Below are 11,121 nucleotides of genomic sequence, written 5' to 3'. Positions count from 1 at the left end.
ATTTTTACCATGAGGATTTGGTTTTGAATTTTTACAAGAAGCTGGAAATCGAGGGTAGGAAAATTTTTGTGAAGGTGAATGGTGCAAAGAGAGAAGTGTGTGCTTCGATGTTGACTCATGTTCTGGTCATTGATCCAAACCGCCACCTTGTAGCCACTGTGCAGGAATCCTAATATGGGGGTAGAGGCATTGATGAGAGAGACTGTGTTGGAAGGACGGTACAATTCGAAATCGTATTGCGTTTGACAGTCGTCTTTGAGAACCAATCAGCTGGCTATAGCTTAGTGGGTTGGTACGTAAGAATATTATTGGGAAAGAGAAGTTCAGTGGCATCAGTCTAAACTGTCTGCACATACTCTGGGTATTACAACAAAAGAGGTATGATTTTTGTATCATCGACTTCTTGTTAACTATGATTAGAGGAGTTAGAGTAAGTACCACACCCTTTCCTGTTTTAATTACTAGGATGATGTTATCTCTTGGTGAGAAACTGAAAACTGAGCGGGTTATGTTAAAATTACATGCAAATGCATTGCTTATACGGAATGTATCCGATCCAGAAGATGTGGAGATTGCCTGGAGATAGGGTTGTGGAAAATGTTAATTCGGATGATGAGGAGGAGGACATGACATGTTTTGATGCCAATGCCTTGGAGAGGTGTAATTCTGATATATAATGCATGGCATTGATTCACCGTGGCCATCATTCTATTAACACCATTTGTGAAGACATCCGGACTAGGCAGACTACCATGCATCAGAATTATGAGGAGCTCAAGACTACCGTGGAGACCTTAGTCCAGCGTGATAAGGAGCGCGAGAAATCCATGAATGCATATCTCGAGAGTCAACGGAAATTCTATGTGGAAGTGCTACGACGCTTGCCACCTTATCAGAGTTCTACTTTTGACGAGTCTGAGAGGCATGAGTGTATTAGTATTTTTTGCATTGCTTTTATCTTATCCACCATTTTAGAAGTTAAATTTTGCAAACCGTGGAAATATAAGTTGTTGAGAATGTTGCCAATATTGGTGTGGCAAAGATTATATATTGTTGTAGTGATGGAATTTCAATGAATAGAATTAGGAAGTTGCTATTTTGAATTCAACCAAAAAGCTGTTGGTTTATATTTGGAATATGCACCTAACTTGTTTCCGTTTTGGTTTTAGAATATTCTATTGCTGGCAATTGCCTTAACAATTTTGGCAACTTGTGGATGTTGGTTTTAGAAACTAAACCTATAAATACTTGATTCACTCTTCACTCACAAACTACACCTCTCACCTTGCACTCTCACCTTTCACTATCATATTTCTCTTAGTTTTTCACTGCAGAGCACTCAAGGTATATGGAGCGCATCCCGTGCCCTTCACAGGCCATTTTAGAGTGCACCCTGCGCTGAAGTGCCTGGACCTCAAGCAAGGCAAGAGCCCCTACTTCATACTACTTCACAGCCAATTCGAAAGACATCTCATCACCGACCTTCGCAACCACTCAAATTTATGATTTTTTGTGAGTTTTTCCAAGGTTGTTTGCAGCACTTCTAGAGTGTATTTGTTATGCTGACACCGCCTCATATCATACCAGAGTAGTCTTTTGAAGATTTGTTCCGAAGCGACACTTATGGATGATGGTTTCGTGATAGAATCGTTCATTCAAAATGGACACATCTACTGGTAAGTCCTGATGACTCATATTACCCTTAACTTACTAAATATTTCTATAATAATTCAAAGTTCTTTTGTCAACCAGATGCAGAACAAATGTTCTCTGTTGTAGTTAATGATACGACTATGGATTTCAGCAAGCTCTTAGTTGCTTTTGTTATGGGACTGCCTATGCCTGTTCCTACAAACTCATGGGGATATCTGACTAAAAATGCATACCTTTATCACTATGAGTACTTTCATGAGACTTATGGGGGAGGGGTTTTTCGTGTAATAGACCGATGGCAGTATAACATAGCCCTTGGTAGCCTGTCCCTGAATGGAGGCCTTACCATGTTTTTCATTATGATGAATATTTTAGGGGATTGGCAGTTTACTTCTGCGCATAGTACCGCTGATGATGTTTTCCTCGCTTTAGCTGAGGGACGTCTCCTATATGACATTCCCAAGGTTTTAGTGGCTAGTCTAGCTAGAGGCCATAGTATGAGGCATAAGTACCTTCTTATGCTTGTTTTGGTTTGTCATATCATGTGCTATTTTTTCCCTTATTTCTGTACCCACTACACGGATTGGGTTGGGGTTGAAATTATGAGACCCACCAATTGCATTGTTCGTTCGTTTCGTGTTATGACTTGGTTGGGATGGAGGGTACAACCTCAATGGGTTGCTCCTTACACCCGATCAGACCTAGTAACACTTAACAGGTTAGCATGAGTTGCTGATACATGGAGAGAGGCTTGGCAAGTTATCATGGCGTGGCAGAATGCAAAAGAACCTCGTTTCTATGTAGACGAGGATGATGACGCCTAAATGCTGGATAGGAGGCAAGTTTTTATTTTTGTTCGTGTCTGCTAATGTCCCAAGCAATTTACTTCTTTGTTACCCCATAATGGGTGGAACTCATATAGAGTTACATCTATTTTTATTTATCTATATTAGTATGTTTTAACTTTGTTTTGTAGATGTTCCAAAATTTCACGCATTTCCATGGTATTTTCCTACTCTTTTTATTTCAATACTTTGACGACAAAGCATGCTTTTGTTTGGGGGTGGCATAGAAACACGCGTAATTTAAGGCACCTGTTAGGATACATATATGTATAATATGCACTTATTTTCTAGTAAAAAAATCAAAAATCAAAAATATAAATAAAAAGTTATGCTATACACTTAGGAATATTGGTATTGTTTTCTTTCTCTATGCTCTTAATAATCTAAAAGTTTCACGTTAGCTTTTGCATTAGAATAGTTTTTAGAAACTTAGGTTAATATGTAGGTAATAATCTTTGCATCTTTCTATAAATATATTGCATGAGTATCTATGTTTGTATTGGCAATAAGTTTATGAAATCTAGGCTAGTATACATTATTCTACAAATCCTGTGAGAGTATAGCTTAAAACCTTATATGAGTGAAATATTTGAGAAATGACACAAGGGAGAAGTAAATTCTGAATAGAGAAATCGCACGTCCACTTGCTTGATCACTATGCCATATCTTAAGCGAGAATTTAGGCCCTCTTTGGATCGATATCACTACAAGAAAAAATGCTTTATATCACTGTTAAAAACAGTCACAAAAAGTCTTTTGTCACTGTTTTTTTTCCAAAACCGTGACGGAGTGAGAGTTATTTATTTTTTTCCTAAAACCGTCACAAATATTTGTTCCAGACTAGCCTCCCTCTACCATAAAAAACAGTAACAACTGCTCAAAAACCGTCACAACAAATCATATCATTTGTGATGATTTTAAATAAACGGTTATGCATTCATCCTTTTTAACGGTCATAAAACCATAAAAAAAAATGGTAACAATTGCTCAAAAACCGTCACAAAAAAAACGTATCTTTTGTGACAGTTCTGGCAAAACCGTGATAAATGTTATAATTTTTTTTTTAAAAAAAAAACCTATATATAATTGAAAACAGACATTTCACATTGAATTGGACCTGCCCAACAAATATACACCTGAAATATAATCCATTAAATTCAAATAGAATTCATAAATGCTAACTCCATTGAACATTCCAGTAGCAAAAATAGACATAAGACTTGGGTAATCAATAAGTACTTAATAATAAACAAATGAATAGATTAAGAAAAATTGTGACCAAATCACATTCACGTCAAACACTCGTGATTAGTCTTCATCATAGTTCGAAAGACGTTCTTAGAGACACCGAACAAACTACGAGCTTTGACATCTATCCGAGGTGGAAGTCTTCTTGCTGCTATGCGATATCTTTGGCTGATTTTTATGTGCTTTGTGGACCGACCACAAGGTGCCTGAAACAAAGTTAGTATGAATCAAAATTGTAACCCAAAAATTGCACTGAAATTAGTGTTGTTAGATAACCTTGTGGCAGCCACTAAGTGCCTGAAACATAGTTCATTATGTTGATGAATTGCAAACCAAAAACTGCTCCCAAATCAGTCCTTGCATTTGATTCCTACTTGCAATCAAACACCAAATCACCAATAAGTATTTTGATCACAAAAGAAACCTCAAGTAACAAGCCCATTAATGCCTACTCATTGATAAAAAAAAAGACTAAATGTGAACAACTGAATGAATAAATTGGAAGTGTATTTTCAGTAGGGAATCTTTAGTTGAACCCAATATAAAAACTTAAGACAGACAACCAGTTTGGATTATAGTATGCAGTGGGTCACATCAATGAAAGAGACTCCTTGAGTTCTTTAAAGTCAAACCAATAACTTTGCTTTTAAAACAAACAGTCAGACTATCCAATGGAAGAAAATCAAGCAAAATTATATGTTCCTTATTTGTTGAAAACAAAGACGTTTTTCTAATGTTCATCACCAACCATGAAAGATTAAGAAGTGCTAGTGCAGAACTTACAGCGTAAAAATTGTGAAGTTGTTTTTCTAATGTTCATCTCAGGGAAATTAGGATCAAACTACCTTGTGATAAGGTCCTCTTGAAAAAAACAGACCAAGCCATGACGAAGAAACAAAACACCAAGCCCATACTAACAGTAAAAGCTCTGTAATTATATAGGAGAAAGGAAAACAATAGTATCATAGTCATACCTAAACAAAATGAGTAAAAATTGTTGGCCATGACTATCATGGGTAGTTGAGCTTTCCAAACATCCACGCAAACAATTGCTCACCAAGATAGATGACATGCAAAACTATTACCTCACAAATGCAATAAGTAAAAACTAATTAAGCTGCAAGGCAGAAATATTCCACAAACACATGCCAATGCAAGTTAATACTTACATAAAGAGACGTTAAAGCTTTAAGTGCCATTTAGAAGAGATTGAACATTTCCTTATTTTTTCCCTTGCATAGGCGTGAAAATTTAAGAAACATGAAACAATGAAAACATCTAAATAACATACGAGATTCTTAGTGTTTTTATTGAAATATAATAACAAATGTAACAAAAACTGTAAAATGAAATCTTACCCACACTTGAATCATTTCTTATCTTAATTATATACTAAAGTTGTGAAGTTGATTGTGCAATCCCAAGTCTTTGAGGCATTATTATTTTTGAGCTCTAGATTCACAACTTAGAAACTACAACAAAGATAGACACACAACAAAAAAACCACATTGTTCTGAATGACATGACATGAATCTACAATGAACAATGAACAATGAACATCTATGGATCACTCATTTGAATGACATGAATCCACAAAGTCAAAATCCATTAGCAGTAATAAAAAGGATATACACACAACAAAAAAACCTTGGGGAAAAAATAATAACTAACATAAACCTACACTAGCAAAACACAGAGAAACTTACAGTGTCTTAATTTTTGGCATTTTTTCTCCAATGTATCTAGGGATTGGGCCAATGGTGAGCGACTTCTTAAAACCCTGTGCAAAAAAGAGAAACTTACTCCTTTACGAGTAACTAATAGTAAGACTACACAAGAAGTATATCCACAACTAAACTTACAATTCTTCCAGTTTTGTCAGCTTTTGCAGATAAGGAAAATTCATACTCGATACATTCGGGTCAGATATCCTCCTAAAAAAAAATTGTTTGATCAAATAACTTAGACCACCTTTCTAAATTACAATCCTAATATCAGTTAAAAAGATCACAAAAACAATCATATAGTGGCAAAAGGCCTTACAGTTCTTTTAGGTTTCTCAAGAGAAAAATGTTAGAAGGAATAGGACCCTCTATATTTGTTCCTTGCATATCTCTGCATTGGTCCAGGGGCCACATAATTGTTATTAAATTTTGCAACATTTCTAAAAGCAAAAATAAGAGATACAACATATATTGATAAAGTCAGTCGTTCAGTACTCACAGCGTTCTGAGTCCTGTCCACTCTCCAATGAAACCGGGTGTTCTCCCAGTGATACCAGAGCCACCTATCCTACTACAATTAGTGACTGAATTTCAGACATTCATCATTTCATCACTTAAAATGGACTGCAACTTAATTTAGTAATATTAACCAACTTACAAGTCCTTTAAAATTTTCAGGTTGGCAAAAGTTTTCGGCAACCTTCATGTGAAGTTGTTTCCAGAAAGACGGCTGCACAAGTAAAATAACAACAGTCTAGTTCCTCAATATGAATTAATTCATGACTCACAACAGAAGTAGTACTAGTGATGTCATAGGGTTATATACTAAAATCATTACTTCTGTATTAACTCTAATTTTTTATATTTTCAATGAGAATCATATGGGCAAATGGTATGCATATTATATATGTTATTAGTTATATGCATGTGTCTAATACTTATGTTGTAGATGATATGGTGTGTGGTGACACACAGAAGATCATATCATCAGTACCTTATAAAGTATAAGTAAACGTTCACAACCTAGATGGATTTGGACAAACCATTGGTAAGGTTGTAGTATAATTTGGCATTAGTCTATCTTGACTATAGGATTACACTAGTACACTTTGTGTGTATTGAACATGACCAAGTGAGGTTATTTCTCTTTATACTGACTATATTAGAGAACAAACACCTTTGTTATTATGGATGCTTGTCCTCTTAATCCGGATATAATAACGGGCACTTATGTACATTGTACATTGCTTTAAATCATCAATGAGTGAGATTCATTAGTGAATCAACAAACTCGATGGATTGGGTAATGACATTGTATGTAAGGTGTGCTGTTGATTATAGAAGGAATCCGTGAACCGCAGGAAGTCGGGTTGATGATGGCCCCTTGAGGAGCTCATAAGGATTGTCATGTAAACCCTACAGGTGGATTTATTTCGACATGACAATGAGGTTGAGTGGTACTACTCAAGGACATAAGAAGTTGATTGATGTAGTTGTCAGTAACTTGACTTAATCAACGGGCATTCGATATCTTAAACACAGGGAGATCAACAAGCATATAATATGGAGCCCATAAGCATAACACGTAATTTGGGATTAGGGCGGTAGTGCAACAATGGCCTTTAGTGGAATAAGCCATTTGTTGACGGACTTAGGCTGTGTGTTCTGGGCAAACATGGGAAGCCTAAGCCTGTCCGGAGGCCCAACCCTAATTTCTCCTCACGGTCCCTGTTGTAGGCTATAAAAACAAACCCTTCTCTCCTGGCCGAATTCACTATTCATTGGTTGAAAAAGAGAGGCAAGAATAGTAGATCTGAATTCGTTTCTAGCTTTGTGAGTGAGATAGGCCAAGAGAGAAAGAAGGGGGTTGGTAGATCGTTGCCCACACAACATCCAATCTATTGAGAGGAATACAACAGAAGATCAAGAGGTTGTTGATTTCATAGCTATTGGATTCTCAGAGTTATCATAGCTGATCTACAGGTATGTTTTCCAATCAAAATCGTGAGAACCCATTAATTTCGTTGCGCATGGTTTTCACGGTTTGTAGAAATTTACATTCTGAAATAACGGTTCCTACATGATGGTGTTGGTGGCATAGTCAATTTTAGTACATTTCCATTCCATTACTTTAAATTAATAATGAAACAACCACTTAACATGACCCTATTATGCAAGCCGAAAATCGAATGAAGGTTTCATTCAAGCCCATTACTGTGTGATACATTAGGGTGTTTCGAATGAAAGACAACTATATATAATCATAGTGGAAAGCAAAATAAGAAAAAGTTGTCTTACACTACTTTCAGTCCACGCAACTTTCCAAGCTCTCCAGGAATGGTTCCTGGAAGATTATTGTGTTGCAAGAGCCTGCATATAATTTAAGTTGGGTTAGTAAAAATGGCATTTAACAATTGATAGTTCAGGGTAACATCTTACAGTTCTTCCAGAGTAGAGATATTGCCGATTTCTATTGGAATGGTTCCACCTATAAGGTTTCCTACCAAAGACCTGATAATATAGATGCTTATTTCAGTAATATAATATAGTTAAATAAATGTGCACAACTCTAACAAAACTTACAAAGTGACGAGACGAAGTGAAGCCCAACTTTTTGGAATAGACCCAGTCAAAAAGTTTCGAGTCAGGGTTCTGCACGAGGGAAAAAAACAAAGAAAAATCAAAACCCAACTTCTCTTTCGGCAAAGATGATCAAAATTCTCAAATGCTATAAGAGTGTGCAGTACTTGTTGGGCCAAATACAGTGAGGCCCATGGAACTCGAATCTCTTATTGGGTCTGGGCCTGGTATAGTTTAGCCCAATTGGCCTACCAAATCATGGGTCTTCACTCTTGAGTCTTGACCAATAGCACAAACCTAATATGGAAAGTCGACTCAAATGGGAAAAACGATCCTGGCTTACATTTCGCTAAAAAAAGGGAGGTTGGCGAAGTCATCTGGTAATTCTCCCACTAAGTTCAAAGTCTGGAGCTTACTGAAATTGAAAACAACACTATTAAAATTATAAAACATTATATGTAGCAATTGAAAATGCTATATAACCATTTGATCTCTGTGAAAATTAAGAAAATGGCTTACATGTTGGTGACATGGCAAATGGTGGAGGCGTTGAAATTACAATCACAGGTGACATCGCTCAAGGCAGACTCGTCTGTTATCAAGCCTGGTGTGGCCATAAAAAAAGTTTGAGCTATGCACGATAACGGGTTCACATTCCACTGCCTGATTCCCAATTTTGTGTATATTTGTCGAAGCGTTTGTACTGTGCAAAAGTAAGTTAATACCCAAATTACTAATTACGAAAAAAAAATTTAGAAACAATGCAATGTTTTAGTTAGTGGTTTACCGTTTACACATGTTTGAATGTATATTCTTACTCAATGAAAAAAAAAAAAAAAAAAAACAACTGCAAGGAGAAAGAGAACGCAAGAATGCATTCCACGTCATCGTTTTCGGTAAACCCTTGTTACATTAATACAGTCTTTATTAAATCGATTGTGACCAGACGATAACAACACTTTTATTTCATAAAAAGATTCTTCAAAACGTGTACAAAATTTTTCAAATTTGATTGTATATCTGCTAAGTGCCTAGTATATTGCTTAAGATAACAATATATATATTTGGTTTTGTTGATAACAGAGTAAATTGACGGTGCAATTCATAACATAAAAATAGGAAAGCAATTTATAAATCCATTTCATGACACAAAACGGAAAAAATGAAAAGCAGCACGTACGTGAACATGCTTAAAAAATGTACAGTAATTCTTCAGTGATGAAATTACTGGCTTTAAGTTCATAATAAGAAACAAAAACTTGAGTGTATAACTCATAAAATCAGTCGGCAAATAATTCTATGTTGCTTTTTGAGTAACATGACAGATTCATGTTCTTATTGTTGGAAATGCCTATACAAGTTTTCAAGGAGCAAGTCAACGGAATTTCAAAGCTAGCAAGTCAAAATAGGTGCAAGCTAGAGCAAAGGCAAAACAGAGTTAAATGGAATATATAATTTTGCCAAAAAACTGAAAGAAATGGCCGAGTGGAAACGTAATGAACTTCAAATTAATAGATAAACATAAAACTCACATTCATCATCTGGTATAACTTGAGCATCAGATTTGAATTCTCCAGTGAAAGTCAGAACAATGAACATTGATAAGAGCCCAAAACTGTAGTTTTAACCCCTTAATAATCATACTGTTAGACCAATTATGTGAATAATAAGTAAGAGTTAATACTGATTACGTGTTTTTATGCATTTTAGGTTTCAAAGTCCATTATGTGCAAAAATGTGCCACTTTAGCGAAATAAAGGAGCAAAAGTCAGCCGGAACTTCGAATGCCATATCTTTGGACTCAGACCTCGGAATGAGGCCTACCTTATGTCAAAACGACCGGCGCGGAAAGAGCTTTGCAATGGTCCAAGCCTTGACCCAATCAGAGGAGCAGAAGTGGACGAAAAGTCTGTGGAAGTCAACTGCAGCTGAAGAGGCCTTTTTGGACTGAAAGAATTGGGTTTTGGGCCTGATTCTCTGGCCCAAAACATGGCTCCAAGCCCATGCACGTTTTTTGGATCTGAATGTATAAAAACAAAAGCTTAGCTCTTCATTAATGGTAGCCGGTAGTTAGAAAATAATAGTTAGCTTAGAATAGAAAGTAGCCATTAAAATAGCTTCTAGATCTAGTTTTATTTAATTGTTTTGATTAAGTATAGTTTCAATATCTAATTCATTTCATTAGATTAAACCTTGAATCTTGTTCTTCATTTGATTAGATCAATAAAGTAGTATTCTTTATCCATTTCGATTTTGTCAATTCCAATTCTAGATCTAATTTCAATTCATGTCCTTAGTTCAATTTAGTCATTAAATTAGATTTCATTATTGTTTAATTAAATAAATTTCAATGCCTTATATTATGTTTAGTTTTAATATAAATGGAAATGATTATGAATGATTCAAGGCTAAACCTCCATTAGAGGGGGTTGTGAAGCCTTGATGAAAGCTTGATTCGATTATCGTTAGAATCGCCGTATTTTCTATTCCACTCTAGAAATGATTAGTTCACCATGAGAATGGGTTTAATTGTTCACATGCTAGTTATGAATTGGTAGAAATGCCATGTATAATTAGGGATTAGGAATAACCAATTGTTACGGGCGATTCAATTCGGATTCTGACGATTAAATCGTTAGTGGATTAAGTTGAGTTATGGTGGAATCAATCCCCTCAACTCCTTATCATAGAATCAACGTAGCATTCCCTTAGTATTACGATAACCGACTAGTTGCATCTTGTGGGTAGTTGCATCGTAGTATAATTCCCTTCGTAAAACTCTCATAGACTTAAAAGCGACTAGTTAGATTAGAAAACATCCATGCTAGAGCACTAGGAGTGGAGCGAACTTATCTACTCCACTATATCTCATAGGATTGAGAGTAGAATTCTTTGATAAACAAGATAGCATCAAAATAGTTATAGTTTACTTACGTTGAGAATTCATCGCTCATTTAAAGTAAGTAAATTATTCATTTTACATTTATCAAATGGCGCCATCTTATCTTAGTTGCACTTTTGCATTGTTTTCATAATAGAATTAGTAATTTTTAAGTCCCATTAAACCCACC

General features: G+C 35.6%; 1 protein-coding gene and 2 long non-coding RNA genes across 4 annotated transcripts; all 3 read right to left on the bottom strand.

Annotated features, from left to right (window-relative positions):
• Positions 1 to 3,629: 3,629 nt before the first annotated feature.
• Positions 3,630 to 5,066, bottom strand: LOC147493719 (uncharacterized). 2 transcript variants are annotated; one of them, XR_015198970.1, is made up of 4 exons: positions 4,916 to 5,066; positions 4,721 to 4,824; positions 4,023 to 4,116; positions 3,630 to 3,952 (listed from the first exon to the last, which is right to left on the bottom strand). It is a non-coding gene; the product is annotated as an uncharacterized LOC147493719 (long non-coding RNA). The 2 variants fall into 2 exon arrangements; XR_015198971.1 differs by having other exon boundaries at positions 4,721 to 4,831; positions 4,916 to 4,996.
• Positions 5,067 to 5,787: 721 nt separating this feature from the next.
• LOC147493718 (uncharacterized) lies at positions 5,788 to 7,840 on the bottom strand. The gene is made up of 4 exons (XR_015199208.1): positions 7,769 to 7,840; positions 6,129 to 6,200; positions 5,970 to 6,041; positions 5,788 to 5,861 (listed from the first exon to the last, which is right to left on the bottom strand). It is a non-coding gene; the product is annotated as an uncharacterized LOC147493718 (long non-coding RNA).
• A 22-nt stretch (positions 7,841 to 7,862) lies between these two features.
• LOC147493717 (putative leucine-rich repeat receptor-like serine/threonine-protein kinase At3g14840) lies at positions 7,863 to 8,862 on the bottom strand. The gene is made up of 4 exons (XM_086566742.1): positions 8,570 to 8,862; positions 8,394 to 8,465; positions 8,054 to 8,122; positions 7,863 to 7,981 (listed from the first exon to the last, which is right to left on the bottom strand). Exons 1-4 carry the CDS (start codon positions 8,665 to 8,667, stop codon positions 7,906 to 7,908), a joined length of 315 nt encoding a protein of 104 aa, XP_086422868.1. The 5' UTR covers positions 8,668 to 8,862; the 3' UTR covers positions 7,863 to 7,905.
• Positions 8,863 to 11,121: the final 2,259 nt, after the last annotated feature.

The sequence above is a fragment of the Coptis chinensis genome, chromosome 6 (genome assembly GCF_015680905.1).
Source record: "Coptis chinensis isolate HL-2020 chromosome 6, ASM1568090v1, whole genome shotgun sequence".
Lineage (NCBI taxonomy): Eukaryota > Viridiplantae > Streptophyta > Magnoliopsida > Ranunculales > Ranunculaceae > Coptis > Coptis chinensis.
Note: the sequence above shows the minus strand (reverse complement) of the source record. Positions and strands in the feature narration are given on the sequence as shown.